This window comes from Mustela nivalis, assembly GCF_964662115.1.
Source record: "Mustela nivalis genome assembly, chromosome: 18".
In the NCBI taxonomy this organism is placed as follows: domain Eukaryota; kingdom Metazoa; phylum Chordata; class Mammalia; order Carnivora; family Mustelidae; genus Mustela; species Mustela nivalis.
Window position 1 is genome coordinate 26,151,427 of NC_139037.1, and position 15,624 is coordinate 26,167,050.

The window sequence follows — 15,624 nt, forward strand, 5'->3', positions numbered from 1 at the left end:
CCCAGGGAGGTAACGGGCCTTGGTGGAACCAGGAGTTAAACCTTGGTATTCAGACTCCAGACTATCTGTTTAAGTACCTCTAGGACAGAACAGAGGGGAATGTGTGTCTGTGTGTATCTGTCTGTCTGTCCTTGGGTGGTGGGGGCGTGAAGAGGGGTGCAGGTAGAAGAACCCTGCTGGCATTAAACCCCGGCTCTCATGATCCAGCCCTCTACTCCACTCCTCTCTGCCCCTCCAAATATCCTTCAGCCTCACTGCCCCTCACCGTTCTTCCATCCAACAGCCTAGTGCTAACCTCAGGACCTTTGCACTTGCTCCTCCCTCTGCCTGGTACACTCCTTCCTTAGACCAGACCCCCTCAGCCTGTGCCACACACATGCATCCCCAAGTATCTGTTACAATGCAGATCTGATTCAGCAAGTCTGGGGCGATCAGAGCCTATACTTCTAGCAAGCTTCCCATGATGCTAAGGCCCACGGGCTAGGATCACACATGGAGTCACATGGCCCTTGGTCTCTCCCTGGCTGGGCCCTTCTGTTATTTTCAAATGTCTCCCACAGAGGCCTCAGCCCAGCCCAGATTTTTCTTCACATCTTCACTCGAACTGCCCTCCTCTCAGAGGGGCTGCGTGCTTGCTTGTCACCCCGGTCTTTCCCACAGGAGATGAGCTCCATGGAACGAAGGCCCTCACCCAACCAGTTCACAATGTTAGCCCCAAGGCTTAACACAGGGCCGACACAGAGCAGGTACTCAATAAAGACTTGTCATCTATGGCCGGGGCAGGGGGCACTTAACAGCTGGGAAGACCGAGGCCTAGAGAAGGGAAGCCTTCGATTTGAGTCCATATCCTCCCTGCCCTGTGCCCCACGTGTGGGGCCCGGGCCTGGAGGCCAAGGGGTGGGGTCTTCTCCATGCCTACCTTGGAAGGAGGTGATGATGCTGAAGAAGTAGAGGACGACAAGCTGGAAGGTGCCCGAAGCGAAAGAGAAGAAGACCAAGGCCCAGGGCAGACCGAGGACCAGGCTGAGACCCAGCAGCGTCAGCACGTGGGGCCACTTCTGGGCGTGCGGGCGCAGCCGCAGGATCTGCACCACCATGGTGCCCAGCATGGCCGTGTTGAACAGGAACACCAGGCTGAAGAGGCCCAGGTTGGTGACATGGTTGACCAGCGAGTCCCGGATCCAGCACCTGGGGGCAAGGGTTCAGCGCACAATGGCGGGGCTGGTGCCTCAGTGAGCCCGAGTGCCCAGAGACACCGCAGACTCCTAGGGGGACATTACTTTCCAGCTCTCCCCTGTGCCTTCGTCCTCTCCAGCCTATTCCCACTCGTGCCAAGAAACCCAGGTGCGACTCAAGGTCACTGGCGAGAGATGGGCAAATCTGGGCTTGTGCTCACCCTCCCTGACCCCCCAGCCACTGCCAGGCTGGCACCTCCAGCAGCCCCAGGGCCCAGGAAACCCCCCGATCAGCGTGGCCTCAGCCCAGGCTGCTCTCTGGCCCCTGAACCACAAGGCCCATGTTCCAGCCCTGCCATACTCAACCACTCACATGGAAGGGTAGATGACACTCTCTGGGGTCCTCTGGACAGCCAGGATGATGGGGCCGTAGTTGTTCACATCCACAAGAGCCACCAACATCACCAGGAAGACGGGGAAGCCTGCAGGCCGCAAAGCATAGAGCTCAGGCTCCCACCCTCTGTGGCATGCCCCCTCCCCTGCCCTCCGGCAAGACCTTCTCCCGGGCTTATGCTCCGCTCTATCTGGGGTGGGTCCTCTGTGATCAGACCCTCCCCTTCCTCCACTCCAGTTTGGGTTTCCCATAGGGAGCCCTATCTCCCCTGAACTTCCCCCTTCCACCATCCCAGGGGGCCGTGGGAGAAAGGGCCTGCCTTTCCCTGCCGAGGGGCAGGATGTCAGAAGGGGAGATGGGAGGCACAGACTGGGAAGGTGGTGGGGGACAGCTGAAGGGGGGACTTCCAGAGTCTGCACTGGGCCTTGACCTTGTCCATGGGCTGGAGCTGGAGAGCTCTCCAGAAAGGGTCACCCACCACCAAACACTGGGGTCTTGACACAGAGCTAACTCTGAAGGAATTTTATGTAAAACAATGGAGGGAGCCAAGAAAGGGCCAGATGAGAAACACAGAGAAGCAGCAAGTTGGGTGAGGGACATGGGGAGTTTGGAGGGCCGGTGCAACATCCAGAAGGACTTGTGGTGTGCCCCCTGGGCCTCCAAATCTGACTGAGAGGTCTTGGCCATGGGTAAATTGGGTGGTCTTGGCCAAGACCAAATTCCAAAGCTATGCGGAATCTGCTGTATAAGCTTAAAAGGATCCACAGACAGAGCCACCACCAGCCTCGGTGAATTTGGTGAATGGAGGACTGGATGACAGCCCACTCCTCCCCCAACTGGGTGCCTCTGAGCAGTGCACAACCTGCACATCCATACGCAATATCTCTGTCTACAAACCCCCTTTAAGAAGAGTGAGCCATGTGGAGAATATGTGTTTCTTGGGGCAGTGCTCCCCACTTTATCTTCCTTAAGGGAACCTTAACCTAGCCAAAGTCAAGAACAACTGAGAATGGGTGAGTGAAGGGAACAATCAGAGAGGTAAGCAGAGAAGTGGAACCAGGTGCCTGCATTTTACCAAGTAGGAGAGTCAGGTCTGAGGGCCCAACAGCACCCTCTACCAACTTACCCCAGCCCATGATGCTCAGCTTGAGCAGGTAGCCAGGAACATAGGTGCCGAAAACCTCGACCACCAGTCGGTAGAGGTTATAGCCCTCAAGGCCCATCCAGCAGAGGCAGGCAAGCAGAGAGAAGTGCAGGAAGATGGCACTGGCACGGCAGCCAGCCTCGGAGCCCGTCAGGGCCACTGGTTCACTCAGCAGGAAGCTCACGTCCAGCAGGAATACAGCCAACAGCAGGTTCATGTGCACTTTGATGGTGTAATCTCGAGGCTTCCTCCTACACACGAGAGGGGGTGGGGTCTCCCTGGTGTCCAGCTTGGAAAGGTGATGGCTGGACTCCTCCTCCAGGCAGTCTTCCCAGGGTACACACATACACACACACACACTCTCTATCCCATCCCTATGGCTGCAGCCAGGTCATCCCTGTGCACCTACTGTGTGCCCAGCACTCACAGGCTAGGGCCCCATGAGAACATTGAACAACAAATTTAGCCACAGAGAGAGCAAGCAGGACAAATCCAGCCACTATAGTCAACCAGATGCTCCCAGAGTTGGAGGGAAAAGACTGGATTTGTTGCTGTTTTTGGAGAATCCATGCCACCTGTCCTCCTGTCTGTCTGCATAGTCATGTGTCTGTGAGCCGACTGTGTCTGTCAGCCGACTGTGGGGGGAAGGGAGGACAGTATGTCTGTCTGTCTGCAGGTTTGCAAGTCTGTGAGCACATCCCAGCACCCCTCCCACCTCAGGACTCTACCCGATCCAGGGAGGCAAGGCTGGCATTTCCTCCCTGGGCCCCCACCTGTGCACTGCCCAGCACCACCCACCATCTATGCCAGAGGGCATGACAGGATAGCCACGCCCATCCACCCCTGCCACCAGCTACTGCCTTGGGCTGCTCCCTCCCCCCACAGTTCACTCGTCTATTACGTTTATGAAGTGGGAGGACAGCCCCCCTCATTGGGTAAAGCCTCAGTCCCTAAGGTTCCCTGGCCCTGAACTTGGGCACTTTTGTGATCCATGGTTAGGGCTGGAGGGCTCGGCCACTGCCCTCTGGCCTCCCCTGAGCCTGCCAGGTGTCCCCTGTCACCACTCCAGCCCCACCATGTGCACAGCTGCAGGCTCACATAACACAGTCACTTAGGTGCCCGCAAGCACAGGACTCCATCCCCCCTTCCTCGCACGTGCAAGCATGTGAGCATGCTCTAGGTGCTCGCACCCACAGAATTTAGAGCGCCCCCCCCCGCATGCAAACGGACCCAGGCCCACGCTGCAGGTGGACCTCCACTTCAGCCAAGCTCAGCGCTGACCATCCAGACCCGTCCATGCAGCCGGTGTGAGGAGAGGTGAAGGCGCTCCTTCCTCCACCAAAGCCTTCCTGCGGGCACCGTCTTCCTCAAGACACCCAAATGACAGAAATGGAGCGACAGAATCTTCCATGGGGGGGACAGGGTAGGCTTTGTCAAACTTGAATGCTCGCAGGGGCCAGGCCTTAAATCAGACACCACATGTACGCCTGCCTCTGCCCCTTCCTTGCTGTGTGGCCTCAGGCAAGTCCCTTACCCTCTCTGAGCGCTCTTTCACAGGGCCCTTGTGAGGACTGAACCGATTTCATGCATGTAAAGCACTTAGAACAGTGGGTAGCATGTGGGAAGCTCCAAGAAGGTGTTAACCATGATTATAATTGTCAACATCCTATTATTATGGGCCCCCAGGGGTGATACATCTGATTCTTCCAAGGCAGAAATCTAGATTTTTATGTCACTCTCCCTGTGTTCAGTGTTGGCAGATAATAAAGTTTTTAAGTATCATGTCATCCGAACACCACGGATCTAAGGAGACAGCCCCCGGGGGTGGGCTGACTTTAGTTCCCAGGGCTCCTTCCTGCAACCACACACACATTTTGGGGTGAGTCAAGCCGATCTCCAGGGTGGGTCTCCATGGTTGTGGGGTCCCGACCCAGGGGCCCAGAATGAAGGTTCTCCCTACCCCCGCCTTTCCCCTACCCCTCCTCCAGGCCCTACCTGGAGCAGAGGTAGGCAGCAATGGTGAGGACGCAGGCCAGAGCGGAGATGACACAGCCCACGTAGGAGACAAGGGTCAGGTAGTGTTTGTGTACGGCATCTACCTCCACAGAGGCAACCTGGGTCCACAAGACAGGCAGGGGCTGGCCTCAGTGTCCCCAGCTTGACACTGAGGGATTGCCCCAGGTGAAGGCCAACCTGAGCCTCCCGGGGTGGCCTGGAGCATCTGTGAACCACCACCACCCAGAGCTGAGCAGAGGCTGGTCCGTGAGTGCATTCTTTGGAAGGGGAGGGGGTCTACAGTTCTCACTGACTCCTCAAAAGGGTCCCCCCACCCAGCACAGTCAAGAACCCTCCACTAGAGGGCGCCCGCGTGGCTCAGTCGGGTAAGAGTCTGCCTTCAGCTCAGGTCATGATGTCAGGGTCCTGGGAATAAGTCCCATATGCAGCTCCGGCTCCCAGCTCCCAGCAAGGAGCTGGCTTCTCCCTCTCCCTCTCCCCCTCTCTCCGCCCATGCTCTCTCACTCTCTCCCTCTCAAATAAATAAATAAATAAAATCTTAAAAAAAAAAAAAAAGGACTCTCCACTAGAGAATCCCTTTTCCAGCCTGACACTCATTTTTTTTCTAGAACTCAACCCCGGCGTGAGCATCCCACACCCAGGAGGTTTGGAAGACCACGTTGATCCTCAGAAGCTGGGTCCCAAGATTCTGGGAGACTGAATCTAGGACACAAAGCTTCTGTGATCTTGGGGACACTGAAGTCCGTTGTGAGGTTCTCCACAACGGGCCTCAGTATCCCCTTGAGGGTTCTTCGGAAACATACTTGTGCCCTTCCCTCAGCCTGTGGAATCAGAATTCTAGTTTAGGGCCAGGAATCTGCTTTATTATCATGCACCCAGATTTAGGAATAAAGAGCAACAAAGTCTTTAGTGACCAGCTCTCTTGCTTGCTAGCTGTGTGACCTTAGGTAAATTGCTTAAGCTCTCTGAGCCCTGGTTTCCCCATCTATAAAATAGGACAGCAACAGGAGACGCCTTGGAGGTTGGTGTGGGGAACAAATGGCATATTTGTGGAAGGTGGCTGGCAAAGCCAACCCAAGGTATGGCTGTGAGGCAGGAAGGGGACCACTCACCATCAGCACCGCAAAGTACGTCAGGTGGTTGCAGTGGCAGGATGTCTGCGTCTCTCTCCGGTTGGTCTCACACCCAGCATCACTCCAGCTCCCCAGGCCACTCACTGAGGAAGGGTTCCGTGATGCTCTGATCAAGGCCAGTCCCTCAGGACCCCACTGGACCCCCCCAAAATGCGTAATTGTGCCACTCTTCTGAGCCTTTGCTTCCCTTGGCAAATATCTAGTCTGCCATCATTCCTTCTTCAAAGCCCACTTCCTCCAGGAAGCCCTCCCTGATTAACCCCATCTCCCTCACTCTCCGGGACCCCCTTTCTCCTCCAGATATCCACCCAGCTCAGAGAACCCTCCACACTCACACGTTGGGTCTTCCACCCAGAATACGCACTGGAGAGTCACGTTTTTCTGTAGGGACAAGAAAGGAGAGTGGACCCCATTACAGCCTGCTCCTTTCTGGGTCAAACAGAGGAAGTCAGTGTCAGGCCACCACCCTGTGTGTGGACCTGACCGGCTGAGGTCCTCAGCCAGCTGATCATTTTGTTAAAGACGAGAGGCCCAGAAAGCAGGGCAGAAAAGACAAGCAGAGGCCCTCGTCTCCTTGGTGGGTTTGCCTGCACTCACCGGCTGTGGCTGGTGCTGGAAGGTGAGCACCACAGGCTCCGAGAGGTTGGCTACTTTGGTGTTCTGCACGACAATACCCAAGACCTTCTCACCCAACACTTGACTGGAATTCTTGTCCTGGATACAAGAGATGGGGGAGGAGGAGAAGGGTGTGAGGGCTCAAGGCTGAGAAGGCCCAGACGTCCCCTCGTTTCTCTAGACTCCTGTCTCTCCCCCACACATTGCTCAGAGATGCTGAGTCTCCCTCTGGCAACAGTTCTTGCACATGTAGTCATTTACACTGTAGCGAAAACAACATAATTTAGCATTCTCCTGGGGAGATTCGCACGTCACAGTTCCATTTCTGACCTTACAAGGAAAGGCTCTGACTTCTGGATGAGGGGGCTTGGCTCTATGCCTGCCTTCTACCTCCCCATCAGACAGAAACTGCTTTCCCTGGGGCTCCCCACCTGGAACAGAGCTTGACTGCTGAAGTCCACCAGGAGGAGTCTCTTTTCGGCCTCCCCTCTCCGGCCTTTGGTCTTCTGGAAGAGCGTGCCGGGCAGTAGCACGGAGTACTCTTGGATCTCGCTCTGTCCCTCCTGCAGACCAGAATCCCCAGGGCGCTCAGCCAGAGGTGGGCTCCGAGGCCTCCACCCACCCCCGCCCCCAGCACCTTCCCCGGACACTGCCATCTCGAAGCCTGCCTCCTCCTGGAAGCCCTCCTTTTCTTGGCTTCAGTGCTGGCTGGGAAGCCTGGTGGGTAGAGCCCAGGGTTCCGGGGGCAAACAGACCCGGGAGACTGCTGTGCCATCTGGGCTACCCGGGGTGGGGAGGATGGGGGCAGCGTGGTGGCTCCTGACTAACAGGCCCACTCGAGGGGCAGTCTCAAGACTGACATGCACACACAGGTGTTTGGGGGTCTTCTGTTCACGTGGGGGGGTACCGTGAGAGCCTCTGATGCCGATCACCCCACCCCACCCCATCCCCACCACTCTGCTAGGAAGGGTCCTGTGCTGCGGGGCAGCCGCTCCCAGGGTATTCCCTGGGCCCGAGACCTTCCTTGTCAGCACAGATCTGGCTCCCAGAGGCCCCTGGGGAGGGGTGTGTTCATGCTTCCGTGTCTGCTTCCAGCCCCGGCCAGCCTGGCCCCTGACCCCTGACCTCACGCCTGGAGTGAATGTGCAGGCCCTCGAGGCTGGCGGTGGGGTGCAGCTTCCACACTGTGGCGTTGACCAGATCCTCCTCGAAGGACAGCGTGTCCCCGGGGAACTTCACAGAGGTCAGCTTCGACTCCAGGCTCTGCAGCCTCCTGGCAGGGGGAGAAGGGGCGGGGAGGTTGATCCTGGCGGGCAGGGAGATGGAGCGAGACGGGGAATCTCGGCGGAGACACAGGAAAAGAGACAGACTGAGACAGGGGAAGGAGGGTCAGGGGACAGCAGGGAGGGAACAGGAGAGAAAACAGCCCTAGGACAGTGCTGGCTTGGGACAGAGAAGGCCTGGGGGTGAGTGGGAGGCAGCGTGAGAGGAAGTTGAAATGACAGAGCAAACAGGAAAGGGGGGTGATCCCGAGCACCAGGTTCCAGGCCCAACTGTGCCTGGAATGACCCGCTCTGTGGCCATGGAGCAGCCCTACCCATCTTCGGGCCTCAGTCTGTCAAGCTCTCAAATGGGCCCATCGGTTCTCCTTTTTTGGTGGGGAAGAGGGCTTGGGTGGCTGTCTGGGGATGGTGATATTGTTTTTACAAAGGTCAGGGGTTTGTCCTGCGGGGCTGCATTTTGATTCCTCCCCAGGAGGTGGAAAGACGAGGGAACATTCCGGCCCCAGGAGAAGTCTCCATCGCGCCTCCCTGTCCACGTCCGGGTCTGGGGGGGCCACACTTACTGGCTGGCGGGGGTGGACGAGGGCCTCCTCGAGATCTTTCCAGGGTGCCTCAGAAGCTGGCTGAGCTGCTCGAGGTCCTTTTTCAGCTCGCACATGTCCACCGAGGCATTGTGGGAAGCTTTCTGGGGAGGATCTGGAACAGGGGACAGACAGAGGCTGTTAACCAGGAGCCAGATGCGAGCCACACCCGTCCTACTCCCATTTAACCCTCTGGGGACTGTGAAGGCCTCTCTCCCCAGTTTTACAGAGGTTGAAACTGAGCCTCCAAGACAAGGGTGAACCCCCCAAGGTCACCCAGAAGCCGGCCAGATAAAGGCTCTGTGCCACACGGGACCCTCCAGCAACTCTAGCCCCGGCAAGGCCGGCCGGGACACACCTGCCTGGGTGCCCTTCTGTCTACACATCTGGAGCTGGGAGGGCCTACCCCGGGAGGGCTGTGAGGGTGAGGGGCTTCAGGGGGCCTCTGGCTTCTGACGCCCAGTCCCATCTTTCCACACTTTCTGCTCCCATCCTGGGCAGGCCTCATCTTCCTTCACCTGGACCTCCCCTGCAGCTTCTGGATGGGACTTCGCCCCTCTGCCTTCACCTCTACCTTTCCACACACCTTCCTGAAGCACACCTTGGATCACAAGCCTCCCATCTCAGATACCTTCAGTGGCTCCCCACTGCCTGGGAACAAAGCCCAAGGTCGTGACCTGTCACGCAGACCCAGGTCACTGCCAGGCCTCCCGGCCTTTGTCCAAGTTGCTCCTGCCCGGAAGTTGCCTTACTGTGGAAGGAGAAGGTGAAGCCGGCAGCACTGGGCAGACTGGTGTTCCGGGGGCTCCACCAGGAGGTGACAGAGGTGGCAAGCAGTGGGGGGCCTGGACCCAGGCTCTCCTTGTTGTGCCGGAAGCACAGGAGTCCAGAGGCTTGGTTACTCAGCAAGAAGTTGCTCTTGCCGTAGTGGAGTTGCAGAGTCCCCGCGTGGTGGTTCCAGTACAGGCAGAAGTGGTAGAGGCCCCTGGGCTCAGGGAAGAGCTGGGAGGCCGGGAGCACCGCCGGGAAGGGAGCGTGGATTGTGAGGGCTCCCTCTGAGTTCTTGATGGAGATGTGCAGCTCTGACGTCTGCTTATAATGGAGGCTGCTCTTCTGTGTCTGGTTCCTCTGGCCACAGAAACGGAAGTCTTCACGGGGGCCCCCACCACGGGTACCTGAGGAGATAAAGACTATAGATGGGACTCTGGGGCAGGGAGCAGCCAGGGGGCAGGAGAGGGATTTAGGCCTTGGGCCCAGAATACTGGATCCTGGCACCTGAGATCTAGCACGTTCCAAGGGTCTATACCTCAAAGATCTGCAAAAATGTGAATGTGCCCTACTCACAAATTACCGGCTATGAATTATGACAAGAACTAAAAATTAATAATAATTTCAAAGGCAAAAAACATTTCAATAGCAATAAAGTATGTCATGAGGCCATGTCTGCCATAGACTGTCATGCAGGCTGTGCACTGCACAAGGATGCTCTGGCTGCAGAGCTGAGTGAGGCCAAAACCCAGTCCATGCTCCCAACCCCAAACTGCACTGTGAGGCTGCATCCCCATAAAGAAGGGATGCTTTTTTCTGCAAGATACCATACACTTGCTAAGCTGCATCTAAAGTCTTGTGCCTGCCCAAAGGGATTAGTGGATATGCTAGCAGCTGTCCTACAGATGGGGGTGCTGTAATGTAAGTCACAACAGTCCCGGGGCATCCCTGAGAACGCCTACCTTGAACCAGGAAGAGCAGACCTATCGAGAACAGCACCATCTGCTGCAGCACTTGGGAGGCCATCTTCCTCTCCAAGGTCACCCTGAGAAGTCAGCGCCTGAAAGAGGCCAGAAGTGTTAGCCGGGGCCAGATCTGCAAGGTGGTTGGGCCAGCCCTGCAAAGGGGGAGGCCAGTGTATCTCTGGTGTGGGATGTGAGGTAAGGAAGCAAGTGTGAAAACAGCCCACGGGTCTCCCCAGAGCTGCCAGAAGCTGATCATCAAGGGGCAGCGGCCATCTGAAGCCCAGCCAAGTTCAAGTCCTGGCTCCTTCTCACACATGCTGCATGACCCAGTGCAAATCACAGAAAATAGGACAAATAATAGTACTTGCCTCTAGACCCAGCAGTGCTGGGGTCATCTTGGCTAGAATCTGGTGGGCAAGGCTCCACAGCAACAGCTGGAACCTCCCTCACCATCTTGCCCCTCCAGGAAAAGGGTGGCTCTTCGGGTTCCCCTCCAGGAGCCTCACCGTCATCATCCCCAAGACCCAGCTCAGAGAACACCTCCTTCGGGAAGCCTTCCCCAACTCCCTCTATAGTCAGTCCTGGCCTCCTTTGGTTCCCACCACTGACCAGGGCTGCCTCTGTCTCCCAGGCAGTGCAGGATGGTTCATTCCCTCCTCAGCTAATGAGGAAGCTCCTGGTGCATCTCTCGGACAGGGCTTAGTGCATGGGGGTTGCTGGACAAAGGCTAAGCAGTTGGACCCTGGAATGAAATGAAGGATCAGCGCTCCCACAGCGCCCCCTGCAGGGAACAGTGGGGAAGGGTGCTTCCTGTCCTGACCACCAGGGAGAGCCAGATCCCAGCTGCCCCCAACTCCTCCCCTCAACCACAGCTGGAAAAAGGCAGAGGTGTGTTCCAATCTGATAGGGAGACACTGTCAGTGTGGCGGAAGTGGGGGGAGGTTTGGTTTCTCCTTCCCAGTTCCACCCGGCATAGAGTGGGCACTTCTGCCCCCCCAGCCCCCATTAGCTGAACACCAGTCTGCCAGCCTGTGCTCTCCCACCACACCCCTGTACCTTATTTGTTGTCACTTCAACCCTGTGAAGTTGGCCCTCCCGTTAGCGCCTTTCCCAAACAGGGATTCGGAAGCCCAAGGGGTTAAATGACCTGCCCAAGATTATTCCAGAGGCCAGGCTTTCCCAGCCTGGTCAGGACTGTGATGCCTGGTAGTCAACTGCATGCCCGCCCCTTGGAGAGACTGGCCACGGCCAGCTGGCCCCATTACTGAATGAGGCACCGACACCCATGCAGCCTTCTTCAGTGTATGGCTGTGGCAATATGTGCCATCATTTGCCAAAAGCCTGGTACTGCACAAGCAGTCTCTGTTTAGAGGAAGCCAAAGGGGGCTTCCAGGAAGAGGTGGCTTTTGGACAGAATATTGGAGGGTTGCATTAAAGGGATGGGGTACCCAGGCAGGAGCTCATTGTCTCCTTCCTTGAACTAACTTGACCCCCTGAAGCTGGGCCAGTCTCCTATGTCCCACCATGCATAACGGAAGCCCAATTTCCAGGTCCACGTCAGTCCAGTCATTGGTCAGCTTGACTCATCAGCTTGCCTCTGTGGCGTCACATGACCCCTTAGAAGAAGGCTTTGAAAGTGTTTTAGGGAACGGTCCCTGTCACCCAGGTTGCGATTTTAAGGTTTCACTCTATCCTCTCTGAGCATTTTGGTCCCTTTTGTAACCACGTCCTGTCACCTCAGACCAACAGGAGGAAACCCAGCCTCTGGAGGCAGAGACATAGCCCTCCTGGACCCTCTTCTTTTCAACCCCTCCTGCCAGTCCCTGCTGCTAGCTACCTCTGATCCCTCATCCAAATGTCACCTCCTCCAGGCAGCCCCCCTCTCTGCAACCATTGCTCTACACTTATGAACTTGTAGCTGACAGATCACTTAGGAACTTGGTCCAAATTCTCCATTTTATAGTATCTGGATTCAAGGCCCAGAGAGGACCAATGGCTTCCTGACAATCACACCGCAAGCAAGGATGCAGCTGGTCAAAACTCCATGTGCCTCTGTGGCCCACTGGCCTTCAAAGTAAGCTACCCCTGTGGGTAAACAAGGGCCCTGGACAGGGCAGAGTCAACCATTTTTGCAACAACCCTCCTGGACTGAGATTTGAGAGCAAAAAGGCCGAGACAAAGAAGTGACCTTCCAGTCACCGGAGGGGCACAGCGAGGTTGCATGAAGTCCCGCAAAGGGGATTCCAACACAGACGACCAACTGCATGACTGACCCTTGCAGGCTCATCTCCACTCTACCCTGGCTGTTTCAACAGCCACTCCAAGGTGGATCACTCTGTCCCCAAGGGCATTCTTGGGATTTGAGGGGGAGGGTCTGCCTGGCTTCCTTTAACCGGCTCTTAAGCCGTGGATTGGACTCTGGAGTCAGACTGCCTGCGTTCAACTCCAGCTTCTCCTGCTTGTTAGCTGTGTGTCCTTGGGCTAGTTCCTCACCCTCTCTGGGCCTCACTTGCCACATCTGTACTTGAAGTGATACTTGTAAAGGACTTAGAACACGGCCACACATGTAGTCGGCGCCCTAGGTGTCAGCTAAATATCTCTGCGTACTTTCTGACCGGCTTATGCCTGCCCCTACGTCAACCCCCCAAGGACTGTCACAGGGTCCTACTCCCTCCCCCCCCCACTCTCCGGGCCCCCTGCCTTGTGGTCCTAGCCAGCTCAGCCTCCAGAGCACCTTGACGGGAAATTCTTAGAGCATGAAACTTCCCTTCCGGGAGCGCAATGGGAAGCTTGGAACCCCACCCAGAAAACCTCCATCCTTGCAGCCCTGATGTGAGGCTGCTCAGAACCCTCTGAGGGGCAGGAGAGCAGGGCCGGGGACAAAGAGAAGATCCCAGCCCTTACCGGGAAGGGGGAGGGCACTGCCCGGCTAGTCTGCTTGGCACCTTCCCAGCCCATTTCACACCTCAGAGAACCCTGCCCACTCTCGTGGCACCCTCTTCCTTTCCTCCATCCCCTGCCTGTGATTGGGGGTGGGGGGAGGGAAGGTAGGCCACCCCCAAACCCCATACACACAACCCCCCCACACAGCCAACTCAGATGCAGTCAGCATCCCTGATGGGGACCACAGTCTCCCAGGACCTCCAACAGGGCTGCAGAATGCCCTGGGCACCACCCCGGGAACCCCCCATGTGGCTCAGCCAAGGAGGGAGGGGTCCTGTGCTCTGGAGGCTGAACCCCAGAACGAGGAGCCAGGGGCCCATACGTGGACCTCGACACAGACTGCAAGGGCAGAATCATGTCCCTTGTCTCTGAGCCGCAGACTATCAGAGCAGGACAGGCCTCCTCTATCTAAGACCCTTAAAACCAACCATCAGCGCGCAGGCAAGATCAGACCTCACACAGCACTGGGCCAGGGCCAGGGAGCCGTTGAGAGGGGGACTCTAACGGCAGCACCCCAATGATCCCAGCAGAAGCATCACGTGAAATCCCCAGAACCACTCTGTGAAGCTGGTCTCACTGCTTTGCCATTTTATGGTTGAGGAAACTGAGGCTAGGGAAGGGTTAGCCGATCCAAGATCACCCCAGAAGGAGCCAAGACACAGACCTGCATCTCGCCCTAGAGAACCCCTGGCAGAGGTCCTAGACATGCATGCCCCCCCCACTTTGGGAGTTCCCTCAAAGAAAAGGAGCTAAGAATGAGGGGGCAACCAAGACCACTGGCAGGTGCCGACAACTCCAGTCTGGGAGAGAGGGTCTGAGGACCAAGTCCCCCAAGGGAGATTCCCCTCTCCCCCCTCCCCTGCTGGAACAGCTGCCCTTGACTTCAGGCCTTCCGTAAACACACACAGGGAACAGAACGGTCCAGCCCAGCTTAACACAATGAGGGCCACCATCCCAAGGTCCCCAGGACACAGGCAGAGCAGAGGGTGGCCAGGGCTTGCCTAAGCCCACCCTCCCCACCCACCCCCAGTACTGGCTGGGCCCAGGAGAAGGAGCTCTGGTTCCCGTCAGACCCAGCCCTGCCCATCCTCATGGTCGGGGAGGGGGCACTGGGCAGGGGACCTGTGGCTCACTTTCTCCCCACAGAGGCCTGAGTCACTTCCTCTGCCATCCGTGTCGAGCCACGAGTCACCACTGGCCCAGTCCAGGCTCCTGGAAAATCCATTTCCTCTGAGGATGGAGGTGGAAGTTGAGTGGACAGGACCTGGTCTGGTCGGCTTGGAGTTAACCCTTTGCAACCAGGCACCTCTCCAACATACTTAGTAGGCTGATGCCCAGACCTGCCCCACCACCACAACTGCTCTTCTAGAAGTTCATATCAGAGGTGCCCAAACTCGCCCGTGGGTCAGAACCAAGCCAGGGAGCTCACGAAAGTGCAGATTCCCCAGCCCCGCACCCTGAGGATCAGAGGCAGCAGGTTTGGGGCGGGGCTTAGAGTCTGGCTTTAACAAGCATCCCATTGATGGACCCTCCTAGGGCTTGGAACCACGGGGTTCCAAGCCTGGGATAACAGTAGCCTTGTTTTCCAGAGAACATCAGAGATGAGGGAACCCAGGTCCAGATCTCTCAGCTGCTGAATCGCATGGCCTGGGCTGGGGGTGCCTCTCCACCCTGGCAAGGACACGGCAAGCCCCTCAATGGGTCGCTTGGTGCTTAGCCAGGTGCCGGCAACCTGGAAGGGGCTTCCCGAGGTGGAAAGGGAGCCCTAGAGTGGGTTCTCAGGTGTGAGCCTCATTCTTGTCTTCCTCGAGGGTGGGACAGAAGGGAGAGGACCCAGCTCAGGTGTCCTGCTCCAGCCTCCATCTCTGGCTGCTCTCCAGCAGCAGAGGCAGGGGCAACACGGAGCTGCAGGCTACCTCCTTGAGCCCAGGGGCAGAGGGCTCAGGAAAGAAGGACATGACCCTGGACAGAGACAAGGAAAGGAGTGAGTGAGTGGAAAGCCATGAGAATGTAAGCCCGCATGTGAGTGTGGGTGTGTGTGCACATATGCATGTACGGGTCTGCAGGGGAGCAAGGGGAAAGCAGAAGAAGGCTAGGAATGGGGGCAGGTTAGCTCTGCGGGGGAGGAACAGAGGGCTGCTCAGACCTCAAAGGGCAGCCCGGGAAGGCAGTTAGAACAGAACAGAGCACAGCGAGGGCAGGTGCTTCCTCCGTGGGGGGTGAGGCAGGGGGTTGAGAAGACCCTCCGCTGGCACTTTCTGAATTATTTGAGAAAACTAAACCTTACTTAGAAACACCAGCTCTCCAACAAATCAATGGAGGGACCCACATCAGACCTGGGTGGGACCCAGGGCCATGCCCCATCCTAGACCAGCACACCCCCCCACCCTCGGCAGTGCCCACTCCCTCTCCTCCCTCTGCTCCCATTCTCCAGTGGGGTGGCCAAGCTCAGGCTAGGTGTCCACCTCGACTAGAGGTCCCCCCCCCCGGGCAGGGTGTTCTGGGCTGGCTGGGGGAAGCGGAGTGACTTCAGTTTTCAGGAATTCTTCTACAATAAAGGAGAATAAAAATTAAGCTGCCTGTCTGCCCCCAGAGGCTGGCGGATGC

At 57.2% G+C, this 15,624-nt stretch overlaps 1 protein-coding gene across 7 annotated transcripts in view; it reads right to left on the reverse strand.

Moving 5' to 3' along the window:
• Positions 1-15,624, reverse strand: part of ADGRG1 (adhesion G protein-coupled receptor G1) — a 37,881-nt gene that overhangs the window by 1,578 nt on the left and 20,679 nt on the right. For all 7 annotated transcript variants that reach the window (XM_082712410.1, XM_082712411.1, XM_082712413.1 and 4 more), the window contains 12 exons: positions 10,072-10,169; positions 9,094-9,516; positions 8,324-8,456; positions 7,603-7,750; positions 6,909-7,040; positions 6,460-6,576; positions 6,198-6,243; positions 5,842-5,945; positions 4,709-4,827; positions 2,696-2,964; positions 1,549-1,657; positions 920-1,188 (listed from right to left, as the gene is read on the reverse strand). In XM_082712410.1, the coding sequence (XP_082568536.1) occupies positions 920-1,188; positions 1,549-1,657; positions 2,696-2,964; positions 4,709-4,827; positions 5,842-5,945; positions 6,198-6,243; positions 6,460-6,576; positions 6,909-7,040; positions 7,603-7,750; positions 8,324-8,456; positions 9,094-9,516; positions 10,072-10,135 (1,933 nt within the window). In that variant the 5' untranslated portion in view covers positions 10,136-10,169. The remainder of the gene's footprint in view (positions 1-919; positions 1,189-1,548; positions 1,658-2,695; positions 2,965-4,708; positions 4,828-5,841; positions 5,946-6,197; positions 6,244-6,459; positions 6,577-6,908; positions 7,041-7,602; positions 7,751-8,323; positions 8,457-9,093; positions 9,517-10,071; positions 10,170-15,624) is intronic.